This window comes from Diprion similis, chromosome 11, assembly GCF_021155765.1.
Source record: "Diprion similis isolate iyDipSimi1 chromosome 11, iyDipSimi1.1, whole genome shotgun sequence".
In the NCBI taxonomy this organism is placed as follows: Eukaryota; Metazoa; Arthropoda; class Insecta; order Hymenoptera; family Diprionidae; genus Diprion; species Diprion similis.
The window spans coordinates 8,776,640-8,800,480 of record NC_060115.1 but is presented as its reverse complement, the minus strand read 5'-3'; the positions used below and the strand labels follow the sequence as shown (position 1 = coordinate 8,800,480).

The 23,841-nt window shown below is 34.3% G+C and overlaps 1 protein-coding gene across 3 annotated transcripts in view; it reads right to left on the bottom strand.

Moving 5' to 3' along the window:
* Nucleotides 1-1,524: 1,524 nt before the first annotated feature.
* Nucleotides 1,525-23,841, bottom strand: part of LOC124412451 (phospholipid-transporting ATPase VD) — a 56,570-nt gene continuing 34,253 nt past the window's right edge. Inside the window, exons 5-18 of one of the 3 annotated variants that reach the window (XM_046892322.1) lie at nucleotides 10,223-10,498; nucleotides 9,646-9,814; nucleotides 7,910-8,263; nucleotides 7,528-7,820; nucleotides 7,183-7,314; nucleotides 6,795-7,068; nucleotides 6,242-6,680; nucleotides 5,061-5,416; nucleotides 4,642-4,929; nucleotides 4,261-4,512; nucleotides 3,978-4,082; nucleotides 3,718-3,905; nucleotides 3,342-3,500; nucleotides 1,525-1,926 (exon numbers count right to left, since the gene is read on the bottom strand). In XM_046892322.1, the coding sequence (XP_046748278.1) occupies nucleotides 1,875-1,926; nucleotides 3,342-3,500; nucleotides 3,718-3,905; nucleotides 3,978-4,082; nucleotides 4,261-4,512; nucleotides 4,642-4,929; nucleotides 5,061-5,416; nucleotides 6,242-6,680; nucleotides 6,795-7,068; nucleotides 7,183-7,314; nucleotides 7,528-7,820; nucleotides 7,910-8,263; nucleotides 9,646-9,814; nucleotides 10,223-10,498 (3,337 nt within the window). In that variant the 3' untranslated portion in view covers nucleotides 1,525-1,874. The remainder of the gene's footprint in view (nucleotides 1,927-3,341; nucleotides 3,501-3,717; nucleotides 3,906-3,977; nucleotides 4,083-4,260; nucleotides 4,513-4,641; nucleotides 4,930-5,060; nucleotides 5,417-6,241; nucleotides 6,681-6,794; nucleotides 7,069-7,182; nucleotides 7,315-7,527; nucleotides 7,821-7,909; nucleotides 8,264-9,645; nucleotides 9,815-10,222; nucleotides 10,499-23,841) is intronic. The other 2 variants (XM_046892324.1, XM_046892323.1) reach the window with 2 other exon arrangements.

The following is a 23,841-nucleotide window of genomic DNA, read 5'->3' as shown; positions in this document are numbered from 1 at the left end:
ATACAATGCTGAAAAAAGTGAGACCTAACTGATTCTTTCCACGTGAAAATTGCTCTCATTTCTTCCATAAGCTGAGCATATTTTCCAAGTAATTTACTTCAAACGTACTTTTATACACTTTTACATTCATATCAAGTCCATAATATAATATATAGGCATTTCATTTATTATAATTAACAAACTAATAATTGGTCCCTAGGAGTCACAGCCAGTAAATGCAACAAACAACAGTCTGAGTTTAAGGCCACTCGACTACAGTAATGGATTAATTCACTCGTATTCCAGTAGTTAATAACTTATTTCTCGACTTCGATTCACACATTTATCAAACAGAGTATACGCAACGAGCGATTAGCAACATTGTCAGAAAATTTTTGACCTGTCAGTTAAAATAGAACAAGAAAAGAGAAATGAATGAGCAAATCCTAATCAACATTCTGTAAAAATATATTGTAAAATAAACTATATTCAAATTCAAAGTAGCATTATATTGATTATTGGGTTCTTTGTTTGAAATATGACCCATTGCACATTGAATTCCGAATTTCGATCAACAAAAGGTTTCCGAAAGAATGTTGAAGACTACGATATTTTCAAATGTTCAAAAAAAATTTACTATTATACATCAAACCTGTGGCACCAGTGTGAATAATAAGACTCAGGAAAAAATTCATTAAGACGCTTAGACGATCAAGTATGTGTATAATTGTGTTTTCTGTGTATTATAAGCCGGTATTGTTGACTGCCGAATAAGCGCCATAAGCCCTTTCCCCTTTGGTAAAATTTTATCAAGAACCAATTATACAGCCTAAAGATTTTACCTCTACTCTCGTAAATATACATTACAGTAGGACCCCGTCAGTCCTCGTCTGCCCCCTTTCTAACTACTAGCATTACTGGCGGGGACTATGGTAACGTACCAGCTAGCAGTGGTTGCAGTGAACGGCTAGCCGGCACTCAGGCACACAGCAGATTATAGCAATTGGCCCCCCAGTGCAGTTGGTACTAACGTAATTTCTACTGTAAAATTCGTCTCAGTTAAACGGTTATAAAACCATGCCAAAGCTCCATTTCATAGTTCACTTATTTCTTCTTATATACCTATAACTTAATGTATACTGCTAAATTTAAAAAAAGGTTTGAGAGGGAATCATACTTCTGTTTGCAATACATGTAAACCCACGTACAAGGGATCTCCGCACACTAAATTCTCAACAACTGAAGGTATTTATCTAATATTTAATGTGCAAACTATTTCGTTCATAAATATATTTGCTGAAGAATAACGTGCAATAATTTTAAATTTGTAACATCAAGAAAAACCTAGTTTTCAACGTGAAATCAATATGATCGCTATTAGATACACTCATAATTCGGTTTCGGTTTTATGCTGATTCTGAATCATATCAAGCGTTACTTTACATTAAAACTAGCACAGTTGTAATACGATTGAACCCTCAATTAAGTTATAATAATTGAGAATACAGTGCGCAAAATGAACCTGTATCGGTTTAACATACGTGGCAACATAGAATTGGTATGATTGGCTCTTAAATAGCATAAACTAGTTTACACAATTCCTTAGGAGCGCAACTCACGAAACTAGATCACATCAAAATCTAAAATCGGAACGCGTTAATACTTTTTTTTTAAAATTTTTTTTTTTTTAGCCGACCGAAAGTGGATAGGTACTGTGGCAAGTAGCACGTAATATAAAATCGGGCATTGTACTCTCTGTGTGTGTTTGCAGGTGTGTCTGTGTATTTAGGGGGAAAGGATATAACAATTCTTTCAACTAGCTAAGATATTACTGTTTGTTGTTGGTGGTTAGATTTCATCTCGAAGAGGTATCTGCTTATTGTGGCACACGGATGTCATGCAACTACAGTTGTCAGAGCGTTATCCTTAGGCCCATAACTTCCTGGTCTGAAAAATTAAAATATTTCAATAAGTATAAATTACTTCTTCACTACCACGTTCAACAGAACAAAACATTCATTTATTTGTGAGCAAAAATTGTACGAACGCAATGTTGAAACTAATTGAATAATAAATTTGAAGCTGTGCCAATATAGTGATTACTAAAACACTAGATAAGAAATTTGCACTCAAATAGCTAAAATAAGACAATAAGTAATAGTATTGAAAAAAAAAAAATAGCAAACGTGCCGATAAACTATAAAACTATTTTTTCCAAATTTTCAATTTACATCAAACATGATGAAGTCGAGATTTTACTATGGTTAATTTTTGAAAAAAGTATGATTGATAGAGTTGTAGTCGTGATAAGCGAAATGCGATGTATGAAAAGTACGATGTTGCAAGTTACGGCAGCATTACGGCTACTTACCTGTGCGTGTAGAAATTCCGAGTATAGATAAATTGTATTATAGATGAAAAAGAGAAGGAAAACATGCAGCTTACCTTGGAATATGTGCAGGTGTATATACGTTAAGAAAAGCCAGAAAATGATGTTCCAGACATCAATAAATAGAAATATATATTGACTGTTATTTGTGAAAACAATTTCCTCGAGTCCAATAGTTGTAATAGATGTATTAAATTTAACATGTTGAAAGTACGAAATTGATTAGGTAACGGTAGAACACGTGTAAAATATTTGAAACCATGACCTCGAAGTATTATAGCATGTATAAGACAGATTAAATGAGTGATTATATTAGCAAAATAAGAAGGAACTAGCTAACTTCTTTCTACAATGATGTACGAGTCAGAGTGTAAAAAAACCCGGATAATTCAATTACTTTGCAATATAAGTTTATCTTTTAAAATTGTAATTAGAATAAATAACCAGTATTAAAAAGAGTTATACAGTAAACGATTCATGAATTGAATTTAGTGGAATTTCATATGTATGTACGAGCCTGATGGTAACCTGCGATACGTTGGACCCAGACGATCATTTTGTCATCCAAGTGAAATTTGTAATCTCGTCATTTATGCCTAGTCATAAATTAATCCAGAATCAGATATACGAAAGCAAATTTGGGACTGTAACTGTATAAAATGTTATCTGAATGCCTCAAAGCACAATAGATTAATATATGTTTATCGAACCTGATTGAATAAATCTTAGTACAGTTTTGTATTGCCAGATAATAATAACAGTGCAATGCTTCACACACTGATAACAACTAATTGCAATGTGCATATACATAGCTATATCATATGCAAAAGTTAAAGTATAAGTCTCATACTAAAAAACATGGCAGGAAAAAAAAACAATAAAAATTAGAGAAAACCACACGCATGACCGAAACGTCACGCAAAGACGAGATGAAAAATTTCGCAGGGTCCAACACTGTAACAAATTTTGTTACCTGATCGTCGCATGCTGAGTTGATCGTGACCAACCGGCAACGAGAACCTCACCTCTGCCTGCAATCCTCTGCCGTTGACGGTTTGTTGCCGAAGATTCCAAAATTGCCTGCTGTATCATGTCCGGTGCCACCGTAGTTTTCACTGCCCTGTATACCAACCTGGTATAGGCAAATATTCAAAAAAAACAACAAACATTTTAATAGACAGACATTTTATCCATATACTTTGTATAACAGGAATAAAAATGAACCATGATTACAGAATAACAAGATTATCTCTCAAGTAGAGTCAGTACAAAGATCAATTTTGATGAGATCGTAATATATTGTCAAAAATCGAAATTCAATCGACAAGAAGAGTTCTATTTCATCTCACCTGGGAAGCATTGCGAGGATGGATGCAACAATGACAGTCAGCCAATATACATATCTCGAAATAGCAGTTTGCATAACCCAATAAGATCCTGGTAGTCCCATGCAATCGACACATACGGCATTGTAAACGAGACAAAATCCAAAAAACACACCCAGTGAAATGATTATAGAGCCTACGTGAATTATTGTCTGTAAAAAAAAAAAACATTCATAAGAATAAATTACAGTATTATCGATACACGTTAATTCTTGTTCTCTTACCCATGACCTAGTTTCTATCGCGACATAAATAAGCATCGAGATCATGCAAGAGGTCAGAATTGTTGTTCCAAACTCCCAAATATCCACATCAGAGTCATGGTAGGCCTTTGAAAAAAATTTATTCAAAATTACTACAATACGATGCGAGATGTATCATTGATGTAAGCCATGCAGAATAATAGAATAACAATCATTGACTGATTTCACAATGGCACATGAGTAAAAACTTGCTGATTATGAACTAATATTTATAGTTTTATAATCAAGTAATGATTATACTTACAGCTTCGGTGATAAAGAAAATAACAATGCTTTGATAAAGTGCATCAGCCATTGTTATCCAGAAAGAATGAGGCTGATACACAAGGCCTAACCGTCCTCGACCATATAGTTGAGGAGATGCCATTAGCGTACCAGCTGCGACGAGTTGGTCGTAAACACCAAGCGTCAGAGGAGGCAGAGATGTGAATAATAAATTGTAGAGCATTAAATATATCTGATCGATCATCACAGCTCCCGAAAATCCGCAGTACAACTAAAAATTATAGATTGATATACGTGTGGTTGAATTAATATTGCTGTATATTTTTATACTTTATTAAAAGCAATCGATGAAGTAGTATATTAATCGATGAAAAAACAACACCAAAAGAAATAAACTGACCTGGAACCAAAAAATTAGGAAGACAAAGGTGGCGTTTTTGTAAAAGAAGTATAAAATCATTCTAGACAGTCTGTCGTAGCACCAATGACCGTGAACCAAAAGCAGTCTGGTCAGCAACGGAAATCTAGCAATAGCAAAATCCGCAGCCATTACGGCTTGGGTGCCTTCGCGCCCAGAAACGCCAACTCCAACATCCGCTGTCTGAATCATACTAACATCGTTGGCTCCATCACCAATAGCAAGAGTTCTCATGCCAAGCCGTTCTTTAACGACACGTACAATATAGGCCTGAAATATGAGAAAGCATAATAAATAGTAAAATTTTTGAATCCACTGTGGCTAAATAACTGAAATTTGGATAGAATGAAAATGGCGCGGTTCTGAGATAAACTTTTGAAAAACCTAAAACTACCACTCACTTTTTGCAGAGGAGTAGCCCGGCATGCTAAAACACTGGTACAAAGACGAGTTAAGTCGAGAAATGGCCCAGTCAATCCTGACCTTGGATCCAAAATAAAAGTAAGCGTTTTGCCATCCACAACCAAGGCACGTTGTCGTCGGGATCCAATTCTGTGAGCAACTCTTTCCGATGGATCAGAATCAGTCACATCGCTGGAATAATCGACTAAATGCTCCTGTTCTATAGCTTCCAAATGACCGTGAATCAAGGTTTCTGCAACTGTTTTCGATCGTGCTTGCAACCAAAGCAACTGCATAGAAGGTGAAAACAGTCGTGCTGAGTAGGCAATATTCACTGCTGTTTCTGGCTTGTCTCCTATAACAACGAGTGGAAATGAAAATATTTACAAATTTCAAAATAGACGCAGTTAATTTTCTTTTCCGTGTATTTCTGCACAAGCATTACATTTTGAACATTGTTGATGGTCAAAATTGCTTGTCACGGTTTGGCGTGACATTTCAATTTGGAAACAACTGGTGTTATTGAAAAAACATTAATCAAAGATTGAAAAATTATTTGCAGCAACGTGAGGCCGAAATTGATACAGACATTTTTTTGTTCGGAAATCTCTTCTAAGTAAGATAGCGCATTTTTAGTTGTTTACTCGATTTGATATTTGTGCTGTCAAGTAGTCATGACATATCTAAAAACTTATGACAAATATTGATCCAAAATTAGTGATGCCTGTTTACAAATTCAAATAACAAGGCACAAATGAATACAGTGGGAAGAAATCGGCTCATTAAATTTACAGAGTGTGGAAATACATAAACCACATTCGAGCCTTTCTACGGCAAGCTTTTTGACGAAGAGCTTTTTGACCTTGTATTGAACCTGTTAACTGAACTAAAAGTACTGAAAACGGTTAAAAAATTATTGCAAAATCGGAAACAGAGGTCAATTTTTTATTTATTGAGTCCCATTTGACGTGGGTTGACTCATTTGGTGTAAATGAAAGAACGAAGTGCTAATTATTGCAGAGACAACGCCCGAAAACTTTGAGAACTAGTATGAACATGTAGTCTGCAATCGTAAATCTGTAAATTCGAAATTTTCACAGATGCCCTGAGATTTTTTGATGAAATAAGCATTTCTGAAATATACAGATTTTACAGACCATTAAATATCTTGTCAACTAACCAGTTAGGACCCAAACTACAATTCCAGCAGCAATGAGAGCGGCGATAGCCTCTGGTACACCAGCCTGAAGTTTGTCCTCGATTCCTGTAGCACCTAACAGCGTTAGATGAGATTCAAGACTAGCATAAGAATCTCTCAGACGCCTTTCCCGATTTTCAGTAGCAAGTTCAGCCTCGTTGTGTCGCTGGAGCCAAGTTTCATACTCAGGAAGAGTAAGAGTTCGACGAGCCATTGCCAAAGTGCGAAGACCTTGGCGAGCGTAGGAATGCAGCTGTTGCCTAATTTTGCTGGCTAAATTTGACGTTGATTCGTCGTCATTCGAGTTCAGCGACGACATGAGCGTCGAATCAGCACCCTTCGTGTACATAACAATCTCCCTGGTATGCGGATGCCGCACAACAATCGACATACACTTTCTACTCGAGTCAAACGGCAGCACCTGAAATGATATTGTCTTCCTATCACGATTCCATAAAATTCGGAAACGCATTTAAAGCCGAATGCCGAAGCTTATTCCTGCAAAAAGTATGGAACATGGTTCCAAACCACAGACCTTGAGAATCTCAAAGTCCAGGGTCGACTTGTCTGGGAGGGAGACTAGCGCGCTGTGAGGTGTTCGTTTCACAAGTTTGACATCATAAGCTCTGGCAGCTAAGACCAAGGCTAATTCGTCGGGACTTTCGGCTTCGTATATTGGAGGAGGCTCAGAATGAGCTGGACTAGAACTACGATGCTGCGTCGGTGATGTCTTGCGCGTAAGTATGCTGATGTTGAGCCCTGGAATTGACGAGACGCCCAGCAGTTTTGGCCTGTAAGTGAACAAACAACATCATAATAAATTCAATTATTACTCAGATTCCGATTCACTAGAGTTTCGATACTTCGAAGAACATAATTTGGTCGAATTGTTCGTGTATCGGATTTATTGTCCAATCGTTTACCTTGACAGTTTCACATGTGGGGCATGATCTCCAGTCGCTGTAGTATCGGTAGAAGATTGAATTGGTGAAAGATTTGCACTAAGAGGTGGCGGACTGGGCGTAACACTTCTCGACTCTGTCAGCCTGGCATATCTGAGAAGCAAAATTTAAATACATTCTTTTACAAAACTCTGGAGTGTTTTAAAAAATTTGAAGTATTTCCGATAAATGTTTCTCAATTTTGTCCAAAGAAATTTAATTCACAGATTTTTTTGCAAGTAAAAGATTTCACTAAAAAAGAAAGTAACAAGGAGAACCTTGTATACGGATGAAAGTATAAGATTAAATGTTTGAAACCTCCCTTACCTAGTGTGCGTTCCATTTTTATGTGGTTCTTCGATAACGCCGCTAGAATTCATAACGTCATGGTGCGGCGATGTATTGACAACAACTGTATTGCATACTGCTAAAAGTATCAGAAACTCCTGTAATCTATGCCTGGATAAACCGATGAGTAAATCTTCCTTCAATCTAATACTCGGTATTAAATTTTCACCCTCTCCAGTATGACCGTAGTCTTGTCCGCCAACTGCGCACCGCCGGAATACCATTTTGTTCTCAGTCAGAGTACCAGTTTTGTCTGAGAACACGTACTGTACCTGAAAGAAAAAAGGAAGCGAAGGCTTATTATATTATCTGTCCGATTAAGTCAACCATTTCTTATGACGTTTAATCAAATTTTTTTTACCTGGCCCAATTCCTCTGTGATATTTAAAGCCCGACATTCTGCTCTACGGTCACTATCCGGATCGTACAACGCTCTGTCGTTTCCAATGTGATAAACTTGCACGACCTTTGCCATTTCAATGGTAACGTAAAGGCTTAAGGGAATCATTACTTGGAGTATAATAACAAAGGTGAGGAAAGTGAGCATTCCTTCGTAACTGGGATTCTGAGGATCTGGTAGAAATGGAATAGGAACTTGCAGATCATAGCCAGAGAGCCATAAACGACAGCCAATCGCACCGACTAGGCACAGTACAACCAGTATAAAGACACACCAGACAACATCCAAATTCATCTGACGTTCCAGTCGGGACCTCTGAAACATTGTAAAAAAAAGTGGAGGATATTCTAGATTACAATTTTCAGTATGAGAATTTGCAATAAAATAGTGCTTTCTTATTGTAAAAAAAAAAAAAAAAAAAAACTATCTTTTAGATATTTGCTTTAACAGATCTATTAGGAAAGTCGATGAATTCGTGAACATGTCTCTGTTCAGCATTTCATCTCAGATCCGCATTTTTGTCTCCAGTCAGTCTGAGTGAGTGAGCGATAATAAATTGTTGAGAACCCGAATTGGTCTTGTGTAACCAAGCGAAACATATTAAAACGTGATAAGCCCCACGTTCCTCTGTTATTCTTACTTTTTTCCTTTTATTTGGTACTGCTATTTATAGATAACTGCTATCTAAAATAAGTTTTGTTCTAAGATCCATTCACGTTACTTTTTTATCGTAAATTATCACCATTTCAGTCGAGATTATGCTATAATCATAGCGTTTCCGGTAGTTTTGATTAGATTCTTTAATATCTTTTCGATTAACCACTCTCTGATATAGTGCAGTATTGAAAACGAAGATGATAACAAAAGTATAAATAAAATGCCGCGATATTCGTCTCGAACTCAATCTAACTCGATGACCTTTTTACAAACGTAATAAAATTTCAAATACGCGTGAATAAAAAAAGAGAGCAATACATACTTACAGATACATAATCATCAATCTCTGAGTAATCAATAGCTAAAAATTTACATTTATAGGCTCGTTCCGAAACCGAATATCAACAGACATAATTGATTGATTAATAATTTTATAGCACGTACGTATATATGTATACAATCATGTATGATACTCTGCATACAGCATTAAAGCTACTCGCAGACGCAGGTCAATATAAAACTACTATACCTACATTATATGGAAGGTATAATAGCGATAAAAGTGAGTAAATAATATACAGATATACATATATACAGGTGTGAAAGATACCAGATGAAAAATTCAAAGTAAGTACATATAATTCAGACGGTAATGATTAATATAAACGTTATAGACTCATCTCGTGTGCATTGCAAGTCAATCATCATTAATCGTATCAGGGTAAATCATATGTAGGGTTTATATTATAAATTATAATTACTTAATATCAGTAGCGGAATTGTAGAATTTAAAAAGAGTACGTCAGTAAAAATAGTCGGCGAAGTACTCAGAGTGGAGAAAAATAACAAATTAAGTACAAACAATATACTGAAAACAAAACGAATTCTACCTACCTACAGTTTTCACGCAGTAAAAATTTATACAGTACACGAATTTCGGGTATAACAGCGAATTTATATAAGGAATTCATTTCAGACAGTACAAAATGAAATTTCCAGATTATTTATAATATCGATTCGAATTTAGATATTTCTCAAACCTTGTAACGAGGTCCGCCATTGTTTAACATAGCCTTCGTCTCGTGACCGGCATAAACGACGATCCCCTCGACGAAGTCGGTGTTTTTCAAAAGACATTCCCTCAGAAGAAGATTTTCTGTAGAAACAGGCACCCGGGAACCAGAGGAATGAACCACGGCACCGTGAAACCTAAAATTAGAAAGAAAAAACGTCACGTTAGTAAAATTATATACAAAAAAAAAGTAATAAAAAAAAAAGAAACAGACAAGCATTAATCTGAGGACATGTAAAATTTATTAGCATATGTGCAAAAGAGAAATCCATCGCAAGCAGAGTAGGAAGAATAAATCAAAGGATTCTGGCAATAAGAAAAAATATATATATATTTTATATATATACAATTTTATAATATATTTATTCATTTTTATTAGGGAAGATTAAAACTTTGCGCAGATCTTTTTTTCATGATTTGTAAGAGACCTGAGTGGCGTCCAATTTGGCAGATGATTTGGTAAATGATTTTTTTCTGTTTTCAATTATCAACCATCACATAGATTATAACAGAACTAAAGTAATAAAATAAGGAAATATGCGTACCTGTAGATTCTCGTGCTCGGTTGATCTACCTCAACAACCGATCGGAATTTGGACGGTTTAAAACTATTTTGTAAATCTAAGAATCCCCTGACAACTTGGCGCTGTTTTAAATTAGTTTCACCGTCAAGATTGCAGGTGTCAAGGTAGGCCAAACCCTGGGGGTCGCTGCTTCTCAATAGCAAAAGATCCGCAGGCACCAATTCGTTGTTTGACAAATGGACGAGGTCTCCAACCTTAACGTCCTTCCAAGGAACCTTTTTGTATCGGTCGCTCTCCCTGTAATCAGATAAAACAATAATTCATACTATGTGGTATAACAATTTGCCCCGAACCTCCGATAAGTAAAAGTTTATCAACCCCGTGGATATATTCAATATATTCCACGATTAAGTAAATATTTAACGGATATTATTAAACAAATATCAATGTAGGTAGTCGATACCATAGATTGGAAATATTCGAGTTCTCATCACTCGACACTTATAATCGTATAATAAACTTAATATTATCTCGTCTAGAGATTGATGTTAATAAGAAATATCGCAAGATAATAAGTCGCATAGCCAATGCAATATCTAAAATAAATAAAAATATTAATATTATATCGTTACTCGCCTCTGTCATTCACGTATTAATATAAAACAAGTGCGAAAAATGTTTCACTAAAATGTAAGTGACGTCAGATCGACCGTGATCCGCATGTTTTACGATGCCAATAATAACTCCGCCTCGAATAGTATCTGAATACCTACATACGTACTAAGCGTGTCTGCTGTCTCGAAAGAGAAAAAGGTAAAACGTTGATAATAAAGTGCAGCTCAAATCGAGGAGGTGGATAACTATATTTCGATTCGATTTGCAACCATAAAAAAATTGAAAATAAAAATAAATTAATAATTTGAAGAAAAAAAAAAATAGACTTCGATTCGTCCGACTTGAAGGAAATCCAAGTTGAATCCTTGATACGAATTTGAGAAGGAGAAAAAATATATATATATATATTGTTAACCGATCATCGAGATAATATTGTGCCGTACAAATTACAAGCTTCGCATTTCTGAGGCTAGATAATTTTAGGAAATATAGGTAAGAGCTTTGTGAAAATAAGGGAGTATTAGGGTAGCAATATTTTCTCATAATACCGAACAAATAGAGTAAATAAAATTAGATACACGCTAAGCTGTCTGATTATACGGCAAAACTATGTTCATATTATGGCAAAAAAAAAAATCTGCTGTAAGTAGAAATTTTTTTTTTTACACAATACTAAACACGTGGCGGGATGTAGAAGCATTGAAATTTTCGATTTTTCATAATTCTACTTTTTTTCAACTTTTATTCCACAAACTAAAATGAACTGAAAAAATCGATTTGATGCTTCAGGATAATGTTTATACCGACGTTTATATTTTCAACTAAATTTAAGAATAAAATAATTTATGATGAACGAAGGTATTCCGTTAATAACGACACTCGATTTAACCGTAAAAATTATATGGTTTTGTGAAATAAAAGAAAATTTTGAGATGTAATGTTTTTTTTTTTTTTTTTTTTTTTTTTAACTCTCGTTCCTAAATTAAGTTGGAAGTATGTATAATCAAATTGATTTTTTTTAAACTGGAAAAAAAAAAAAAACCAACTGACCGACTGACTGGCAAAAATATGGGAGTTCTGGAGGAAAATTGATCGCTTTTGGTGTACACTTGGGCGAAATCTTCAGTTGTCTTCAGAAAAAAAAAATAAAAAATAGGCTAGTTTTGGGAAAAATAAGAAAGCCTCGCTCTGTATAGCCCGAAATTACAAAGCACGAGGCATATTTTATGGAAAAGGAATCGATTATACTCGGGCTAGATTTGTGGTCTATGTTACAACCGTTCTCCCAAAACTCTTTGCCCGCCTGCGAGCATAAAGGCGGCTTCCGCGTTTCGCCTGAATCAATAACTTCGACTGCATCTGGCTGTCCGCCAAATAAATAAGCCTAAACATCGAATCTGAAGTTTGAAAACTCATGCGTTTCGCAATGCGATATCGAAAACTCCCGTGTAAACACTTGGGTTTTACATTTTCTGCCCTGCTTTCGAATCCCGCTGTCTAAGCATGGCTATTCGACACGTTTCAAGTTCCAGATTCAGTCTCGTAAAGAGAATAATACATAACTGGTATAACAATAATAATAATAACAATGATTATTATTACTGTATTAAAATAAATATTATTATAATAATATGCAACGTCACTTCGTCATAAACAATAAAAGCTTTTATTGCTAACATTTTTTCAAACATCTAATCTTTGTGTAATTTTTATCATTTCATCATGAAATATTTCTCAAACTTTTCGTCATTTAGAGAATCGATGAACGTAGACTTTTGAAACAGTTACAAAGAAAGAAAAAAAAAATTATCAAATCAAATCACTCGACACTTACCGAGCTATAATAATGATAATGTATACAGTGATTTTCACGAGTATAATTATAATCGTCGCGTATGCATCATTATTATCGATTCTCAATTTGGCTGTATGAATATTGTATGTATATGACACCGATACTCATACCTTGACAACGAGTCTCGATTAAATAAAGATAAAGGGAATGATGACCTACTACGAGGAACAATTTCACGTCCCATTTTAGTATAATATAGAGAAATATGTATGTAATAACGCGAAATGAATTTGACCGAGTAGATTTTGGCTTATATAGATAGGCGAAACTCGTATTAGGTGAGTGAATTGATATTTTCAATTAATAAGCAACGAGATCCTCGTGCTGAATACCTTTTGTGGGATGACCATGATTTTCCATGTCGTAAGAATTTATTTATACTACTACAAGACTATCCTTTCACTCGCGTGCCTGGCTACATCTGGCTGTACAATCTGCACTGGATAACTATAGAGGGAGAGAGAGAAAAAAAAGAGAGAGAGAGAGAGAGAGAGAGAGAGAGAAGTCATAACGCGAAAGTACGACGTACACAAAAAGCGTGACATACAAAAAAACGATTCAAGAAAAAATGAAACAAAGAAAACGAACCTCAGTAAATCGCAAATCGATCGATCGCGAGAACGTGGATTAAACAAAATTCTCCGAGATAGACGAACGACTGAAATGTTTGATTGATTGATTGATTGATCGATCGATCGATCTATCGATCTCAAGACAGAAACAATACGAGTTGCTCGTTTGAACGAGTAAAATAATATTTGACAACAAATGTTTTACAGCTTAAGAAAAATATTACGAACAATTAAATAGAATAGTAGAGACAAGGTTCTGTTATATATAACTAAAAATAAAAAGAGAGAGAAAAAAAAAGTCGAAGATCAATTACTGAATTTCATCATATATATTCTACATATTTTATTCCACTTATAATACCCATATTTAACCTCAAACATTTTGACAGATATTAAATATATATAAGTTTCATTCTATTCACCTTGGGACAGGTTTTCTTAGTTGGCACAAAACATTGTAATAAAACAGATACAAAAAAAAAAAAAAAAAAAAATTAAAATAATAATAAACGAAAATAAAAAAAAAGTATAATAAAATAAGATAAAATAAATTAAACCGAACTAAACTAAAGTAATATAAAGAGATAAAAGAGAAAACGAGCGAGCGAGAGAGAGAGAGAGAGAGAGAAAGAGAGAGAAAGAGGGAGAGAGAAGCGACGAAAGAAATAGTTACGCCTAAGCGACGTGACCAACTAGAAGACATGACAATTAGCAGCACAACAACTGCACGCGATATTGTTATCAAGGTACGTACACGTTATACATTTTATAATACACGCGCAGAAACTGAAGAGACTTGCGGTTTGTCATACGTCGAGGAAATGTTGCGATATATATTCTAACATTACAAGAGTATTATTTGTAACACTTGTTGGTACGATATATTTTCTTTTTTTCTCACTCAAAATTTATTATTTAGAACTTATAGTTTTATTCCTAAGTTCGCTAATCTTCACTGGCAGGGATTATATTTTCACAATTTCAAAAAACTATCCTCCACTCACATTATTTAAAAATTAAAATAAAACGTTGCTGTAGATGTTGCAAGAATTTGTGGAAAAAATCACCGCAAATGTGTTAATTTATTCTTCGATAAACAACTATATAATTAATATATATATATATACATGTATTATTTTTTTTGTTTCATTTTACTAATCGGATAATTGTTTTGTCCTCAAAAATCTTTTAAACATTGTTATTGTTAATTGATAATTGATGTATATATATATATAGATCACGTGCTAGATGAAAGCGTGATTGAGGGGAAATTATTCACGTCATGCAGACAATTAACAAAAAAGCTATGTATTTGGATGCCGCGGAGAAATGATTAGAACGAACTGCATCTGATGAAGTGCGTGAAACGTGCAATTATAGATAGCGTAGTAAAAATCGCGGGAATCCATTTATTCTCAACCACTGACGATCATCATAAACACTTCGACTTAGCGCAATATCTATATTTAAATCGATTTCGAAGCGATGAGTATCGCTCGAATGAGAGAAATCGAAAGTCTGGGTATATAGTAATATTACGTGTAGCTAAGAATGTATTCTATTTTTATATATACATATAATCCGTTCTCTCATTCATAGGATTGTACTAAACTCCATAAACGCGTCTAGGTAGAAAAAAAAAGACGATGAAAAAATTAGCAACTAAAACCGGCACGGTAAATATATATCTATATAAAAAAAAAAAAAAAAATTAGACATCTCTATACCTAATTATAAATACACGGACTTCCGGTCTTCTTGGAAGCGAGACGATCTTCAAAACGCAAAAGTTTCTTTTTTTTTAAATACCGATCAAGTCGGCAGGTTGCGTAAAAGGAAATTTTCAGATTTCGGTCGGCCCTGAACGGTATTTTTTTTTTTTTTTTCTCTCCTCACTTTCGTTACACAGAGTTTATAAAAATTTACTGATTATAAATAATATACCGTATACTTTCATAGCGTATAATAGGAAGTGAAAGAATAATTTATACAGAATATCAGCAATGCGTCTAGAATGGCAATGCCGATTCGAATTTTTTTTAATCACCGTCGAACCGTTAATGCATTGTTATTAATTTATACGTATACAGTTACGCAGCTGTAATTATTAACGTAGTTCATACGTACATACGTATAAATTAATAACGATACTATTATATGTACATATTACGTGCCGCAATTGCAAAAGTTAGCGAACCAATTTTTTAATTTTTTCCCAATAATATAATTAAAAACCAAAAGAATCAAATTTTACTAAATTAACTAAAAAATTTCAGACTTAGTCCAACGATTTTTCGACCCGCGTAATCAGATTTTTCTTCAGACTTAAAAACAGGGAACAGAAACGATATGAGAAAAAAACATGCAATATTTGTACTGTAATCTGATAAATAAATAAATTGAAAAGATTAACCACGAAAAGTATTGATTTCGATTTCGGATAAATTCGATGTGCATTTTTATATATATATATAAAGAAAAAGATAGAAAAAAATAATAATTTCAGATCATCAATCGTTTCAGATATTTGCGTGAAATTATCGTGAAATAGGATTGAATCAAGGTTAAACTAATTTGTCATTATCATATATTCGCGTGCTTTGCGCAATTCAATTCCAACGAATGCATCTTCGTTATGTACGTAAGTACCTGACTTAGTGAATAATATGGAACAAAATTGCTTGTTCGTACGGTAAATTCATTGCTAATAAATAAATTACGCGGTATATATATTCATTTAAACATAATACCCTGATACAGTTGGTACATTCGCAAATTGCGTTCGAATTACACAGAATGGATATAGTACCTGCATAACGTAAGTAAAGAATTGAAAACAAAAAGTCTTATCAAACAGATTACTTCCTGCATGTATGTACAATGATTTAATGACAAGTAAAAGTCTCAATAATAATCATGGCAATAATAAAAATTGGAATGTATCGTTTGTGTACAAAGAACAAACAGACGATATTAACTATGTAGATACCAATGTACACCAGCCACCCATACATACATAGCATCATGTCTGTACCGTTGATCGAACAAATTATTTCCGTATCGATCATGACGCGATAGTTTCTTCACTATGATGTACAGCAGACGCCTTTATCTCCACTACGAAATCGAATTCAGAAAAAGTTATCACGTATACGCATCTATCTTCCTCCCTGCATATATTTAAGAGTGCCAAAAAAATCGTTGTAACGATTTAACGAAACAATTGGAAAAAAAAAGCGATAAACGAGCTACGGAAAGAAAATCTAAACGTATCTACTATATATATATCTAACTGTGTCTAAATGTATATATGTTTATACACTGTGATAGAAGTATATTGTCTGAAATCGTGAACAGTGGTATTGGGCTTGTATAACAATTATTTCTTCACTTCAATAACCACCCAATACGTGTGTATAGATGTGTAGGATATAATATAAATCGTTACGTAACTCAATTCTCAGGTACATAAGTCAAGTTGTTACATAGTTAAATATATATGTATGTATATATAATATATAGGTAGGATAGTTACATACAATGTACATACGTTACAATACCCAAGACTGCGTTAGTTAGCGATGGTTAGAAACGATTGTAGTCGGTTTCACCACGAATCAATCGAGTTCAAGGCTGGTTAGTATTAGGTATATATACCTATGCATGTCTAATTCCTATAACGTGTATCGAGGAATCCCTCTCTGGCAACCTGCAAGTGTCAAATAATTCGAATATCGACGATCGATGAAAATGATCGTCGAAACATCGTTATTATTATTAAAATAAAAGCTGCACGGAGTAAGTTTAGGAGCCTGAAACGCGACTATAAGATAATAATTTTTCCTGCACGAGAGGAAAATAGGAAAATACAAATATAAATATATTATTTGGAAGAACGATTCAACACTTCGAAAGCAAAGAAAGAAAGAAAGAAAGAAAGTAAAAGATAAAAATCAACGTCGACTACTGCAGGCAATGTGACGAGTATTTTGACGAGGGTTGAGAAAAATATCGACATTCAGTTTAGCAATTTTATCATAATATACATATATGTATAAAGAAAGAGACGATGGAACAGCGTTGATAAATCATTATGAGAATATAATGATTTACTTAATTAGAATACGAAGAGGTGAAAAAAAAAAAATTTCCAACGCTAATTTAAAACGATATTATCTAACAACTCCGATATACTATATATATTATAAAACTATTATTCAAGAAAAAGAGGATGTAACCTTAAAAATAATATTACCTACGTATAACGCAAGACGCAACAAAGCGTGTTGTTAAATTGCTGACCGCATGCAATGCAAAGCCAATTGATATTGCAGCGCCTCGAAATTCTCGGTGCACGTACTGCAACAGCAACGAGATCTTACAGTTTGCGCTGATGAAGCTACTTGAAGATGCGTGTGTGTGTATATACATACACATATATATATATATACACACGTAAGAAACAATTTGAGATAAGGAAATATGAAAAATTCAGATCATTTCCTGGTTAGACTCGTTAATTCGTTTGATTATACTGAAAGGAATCACAGATAAAAAAAACGACTTGTACGATTTTATATACTTGGAAACTAACTACATATTATATATATCAGAATATTGTCAAAGATTGACTTTAAATATTAGAACAGCCGAGTCATTGTGCACAATAATGGCCATTAATTCACGGGCGCGTGTGTTTGTATATATATATATATATATACATAATATAAGTATATATATATATATGTATGTATTATATACAAACTATCCACCAATTAGGTATACCGCAGACTATATCAATAAGCCAAAGTGAGTTTGAGAAGCCTAAACTTGCGTCACGTATTACAGCGATTCGTTGTTTATTTGTCGTGAAGAGAAAAAGTCAAGCTTTTCAAACACCAAGTCTTTAAATTTCATCAATGCGTCAAAGTGGCTAACCTTTTTGAAAAATTTTTCCATTTTCCATCACGCACGCAAGATGTGACCATCGATCTTTGAACGATAATGATAAAATAAAATTGCGACGATTGAAAGAACAAAGTCAGTCATGCAATTTGAGTAAATGATTCGTTGGAGATAATTTTTTACCCTCGTTTACTTCAAACGCTTGTATTATAGATATTATACACGTGATGAGAAAATCAAGCTATATACAATATACTATATACGTATATGTAGACTGTACAAACGTAGGAACGAACAGTTCGTGGTCAATGCCAGCAGCGTGACGCCGATGTCATCAGCGTTGGATTGTGAATCGAGAACGTGGCACGATAGCCGAGGTGGTATTGCATCGATTCCATGCATTTACACACTCGTTCCCAAGAGACACGACGATCGATCGATCGATCGCAATCAGCATGACGACTTTTAAAACACCATACCAACCTATATTTCGTAGGGACGGCGTTCTAACATGTAATCATCATCGATAAGTACTCGACGAATGCATAGCTTCTGGATAAAAATTTCACCGGATGAAAAAAACAACGACGAAAAGCAACGTCGGAGGTTGAAAATATCGAATTCTCTATTCAATTCGATCCTTATTTTTCCATGAATGAAACGCCCTGCTACTACACACACGCCTCGCACAAGCTGAAACTGATATGGATCCATAACCCAGATGATGGTCGATGGATGAAAGGCGTGTGTTTTGTTTGCGTGTGTGTATCCTGCAGGGCACGAAAGTATCGAGGACTACATACTATGGACGCATTGACTGACAAATAGAGACTCGAGTTTCGGACCACCAGCATGATCGTGCATGCATATGTGGATGGCAGAGACTGTACCGAGTGCAGGGGTGTGTGATAAGTTATAAGGTCCGAGAAGGAGTGCAGCGACCCGTACAGTGATTAGTGCCTGCTTTATGCGGGAGGAGAGTGAGTCTCGCGTAACTGGATATATACATATAATACAGAGTAAATTATCGTATGAATTCGTTTTGTAGTACGTATATTTTACATACATACTACCTAATGTACTGCAAGCTCTGTTAGTGAGACCTACGTATGTGTGTAATGATTAGACACGGTGGCCACGGAAAACAGTCGAAAGAATTTCCTTGATTTTTCCTGAACAAATTCAGATTCCTATCCTGATGAAAATGATAAGTAACAGTGCCGATAAGAGTAACTAATTGATGAAGCTAGGAATTTATCGGTATTTTAAAATATGGCAAGAATCTATTAAACGTCGACGGAAAGTTGTTTATATACAATAGTTGTAAAATTATTTTGTCACAGAAACGTTTAGAGGGAACATCAGGACTAAATCGTTTTACGAAAACTTGAATATAATATTTATATCCGTATAGAAAGGTGCTTGTTACGTAGATAGAATATCTTTCGTTGAGACTAGGACATCCTTTCCACTCACGCTTGACCCAAGCATCTTGTTCACTCCGTTTACAATATCTTTATTTATGGGTGGTGGTGCAGAGCGCAGACCGAAGCGGCAAGAACCCGGGAAGCGACGTTTCTTTTACGGAATTTTGAAAAATGTATCTCGTCTATAGTAGAAAATGTTTCGACCGAAAAGCACTTTGTTTCTCAACGCGATTTTTACTGATTAAAATTTCTGGCGGGTGATTCTTTCGAATTTTCATTTCTCGTGGAAGAAGCTCAGTTTTTTCTCCTTCCGCCGGACCGCCGTTCATTTTCCCTGACCAATTGACAGACTCCCTAACTTTTCCTGACCAAGATAAAATCTTCGTTCATCTCTGATATGTTATAACGAATGAGAACAATTTCTCGTATAATCGCTGAAAAAAGATTCGAAAGACCTATTGGAAAATATTTCTGGACAATTATCTGATTATTGTAAAATGACGTATATGTATGAGTATCTGCGTACGTTTCCGTTTGGATGATAAAACTGTACTATATATATATAAACCCGTTTTAAACTAGCGTGATATAATCAGCCTTGCAAATTATCATGGATATTGTTATAGTTATAGTTTGCACTCTCTGATCACGACGTTGTTGCGGCATATCGGAATGGAAGATGGTTGTGTAGGTTAATAGATGTTACCAAGCATAGCATATATTATACCTACGCCTTGAACGTCATCGAAACACTACAAGTCGCAAAGTGTGATATATTATTATATCGTAAAGCGATGTTGATAAACTGTTGATAAACGCAACAAAGTAGCAAGATATGAAAATGTCGATATTGTTAGTAATTATTGTTATTGTTATTGTTGTCGTTGTTGATTTTCGTTCACATTTCAAAACCCGATATGGACTCGTTAATTAAATTCGTGGAAGAACGTTGCTCAAGATCGACGAATTCATGCCTGTAAAGTAAACTTTGAAAGATGACGCGGCGCGGCGTCGGAAACATCGGGAGTTTAGTCTACGATCACGTAGAGCTAGACGATTATAATACCATGTTAAAAACCTTGTGTTATCGATTCTCTGAAACTCTTCAAGTCGTAAAGTAACCTGATGCGTTATAGTTGGGAGGAGAGAAAATATAGAAAGATGAAAAGTTAGAAGAGCAACGACATCGAATTTTTAATAAAGCAAAAATTTTATTTCATACTATATAAAATGTAGAAAGTCAAAGTGTGAAGTAGCGGAAAAATCGATATGTCAAAATATAGAATAGTCAGAATTTCTATCAACGATACAGAACAGCATACAGATTCTAGATTTCGCCATTTTACGATTTCATCTTTCTATATTTTGTCTTTCTGTATTCCGGCCCTTTTTAAACCCAAAATTAACACAGAATCAAATCGTAAGCGTCAAATAAGTGTCAATGATGCGCCACTCTACTTAGTAAAGATAATAGAGTGTTTAAAAATTTTCAAATTCCGAATTATATGATAAAAAAGATAGAGAAAAATTTCGCAATCTACTTCAAATATGTATTTACACAAAATAATCGTTTTAATGGAAAAAATTTCAAACAAAAAAATTCAGGTCACGTTTTTTACCGAGTAGAATGTAAAAAAAAAAAAGATTAAATGTTTTTCAGATTGTCGTGGTTTAACACTGGTCGAGTTGGCGTGGAATACCCCATATATACACATATATAACATATATATTGAGACTCGCGATTCTATTGTTCGCAATTACACGTTCGCGTGGATAAAATTCAGATAGAAAAAAGTGTGTAGAGTAAAAGAGCTCTTTTCGAACCTCGACGACAATAAATCGCTGTTATTATAGACGTAAAATCGGTGATTGGTGGCGAAGGCCGACCTTATCAGGTAGTTCGAGTTCTATGTATCAATTATACGGACTACATAGGTGTATGTGCGTGTGTGTGCGTGTAAGCATGTGTTTAACTTGAGACTGTACAGAGTGATTCATCGATTTCGAATATCTGCGAATCTGTGCGAAAGTGCGGAGAGGGGTTGAATTTCCAAAAGCGCCTGATTCCGAATTATTTGGTGTTGAAACTTGAAGTAAGGAAATCAAAGTTTTACGAAAGAACAAAGTACGAATAATTTTCCTCATCTTAACAATATACAAAACAATATATTAAAATTACCTGATATTTCTCGATTTTCCAGACTAAAATAATAGACATTTTTCGAAAACTCATACCAACCGAAATTTACTAAGAAAAATTTACTTATTTTCATGCAAATTTGTTGAAAATTAGATTTCAGATATTACAATCCTAAATTAAAACGATCCGATTATCCTTTCACGTTTCAGGATTAACCATTATTTATCAACATAATAATAGTAATATCAATCTGAGAGTATAAACTGTTTTTTAATACTCCTTCATATTTTCCATAAATTTAACAAAATGTTCGACATCAATTTATCGATTCTTAAAATTCATCCAAAAAGGATATTTATCGTTACTTGTATCCTCTTCAACCTTAACTCCGTCAATTGCCTAAGGAAAATTAATTTTTTTCTATATTTCAAAAATTCGTAAACTAGCGAGGAACAAGAAGAAAAAAAAATTTCCAAGCCACAGACTCTAACTTCCCTGACAATTAATCAAATCCCGAATTTTCAGATTTCCCTAACAACAATTATACAACAATAACCTACAATTCGTATTATAAAACGTGGAACAGATCATGTAGATGGAAATCTCGCCGAATTGATTGACCCTGCAGTTGAATAGAAAAATAAAAGAAAAAAAAAAGGAAAAAGAAAAAAAACTTGAAACATGACTGTTCCACTAATAGACACGCAGAGCAAGGCTAGGAGCATATTGACCTAGTACGTCGGGCTACATTGGTGTCAATTATCTTCGTTTCAGTTACGACGACGATCAAGTTCCCCGCCGGCAGGGACGAATCGAGAATGATTTCGCGATAGGGAAGCCCCAGGGCGACGAGACGATCCGTCCCTGCTCTCCCGTTTCGCGGTTTATATTATTACCAGGGATAAACAAATTTGGTTAATAAATTTACTTCTCCTTTGAATATTATGTAACATTACTAAAAATTGATAATGTTTCGATAAATTTCAGAGATGAAAGATGTAAATTGTTTTATAATAAACTTTTTGCAATGAAACGTGTATTTTATAAAGTTAAATCAGTCGATATTTTTTTTTTTTTTTTTTTCTTGATAAAAATTTATCTCTAGTTCGGTAAAATTCAATAAATAATCAATAATCTACTAAATTCAGTTCCATACTTTTATACTTTCGTTAAATGACTGAAATCAGTATTGTATAAACAATTTGTGTGAATATTAATATTTTTCCGATTCTTAAAGTTAATTTTTCTACATAATTATATAATATAAAAAACTAGCGTCAGTTATTAATTATTCAAGTCTGGTATTTTCCACTATAATAATTTGAAACACAGTTTGAAAATTCTTTTATTCCAATAACTCACGCACGTGACGATATTATAATATTTTTTCGTTCCATTTTTCATTCCCCTTTTCGTATTACCGTATAAAAAATTCATTAAATAATGTTTATCCGAAACCTTGCGTAAAATTTGCCCACAGAAATACTAAATAATATAGAATAAAGAAAAAATATTATAGAAAAATCTTGAAAGTATCAGATAACGTGACGTCGCGACGTCTGCAAAAATGTTTTATCGTCATCCGGTTGAATTAACTTGTTCAACGAATTTAATGTCAGTGATAATAATATTTGTTCCCAGTAAGGATAAATTCTGTTAGTTTGTTGCAGCGTGAAAAAAAAAGAAAGAAAAAAAGAAATAAAGAAATAAATAAAGAAAGGAAAGAAAAGAAACCCGCGTCAAAAATAGCGATCAATAATTTTCGCCATACGGCGCCATTTGGCTTTGCAATAACAAACAAGCAGTGCGGCGGCATTAAATCGCAAATCGAACGACCGGCGACGCGTTCTGTGAGTGAGCAACGGCCGAAACAAACCCGTCATATAAACGGCGTAAAATTCAATTCGGTATTGTTTATAACAAACGAACCTACACAGACACACATCGTACTATTTATATGCCAAAGATGTTTGGCTGTGTGTGTGGGGGACCGAGTTTATAATTATGAGTCAGCTCTCGTTTCAAATCGCCTCGTCGATAGCAGAGCGACGTTGATCAACCAAACGCACGCGGAACGAAACTCACGAGATAAATAACACAGAGCGGAAGAAAGTCGATTGGATTGC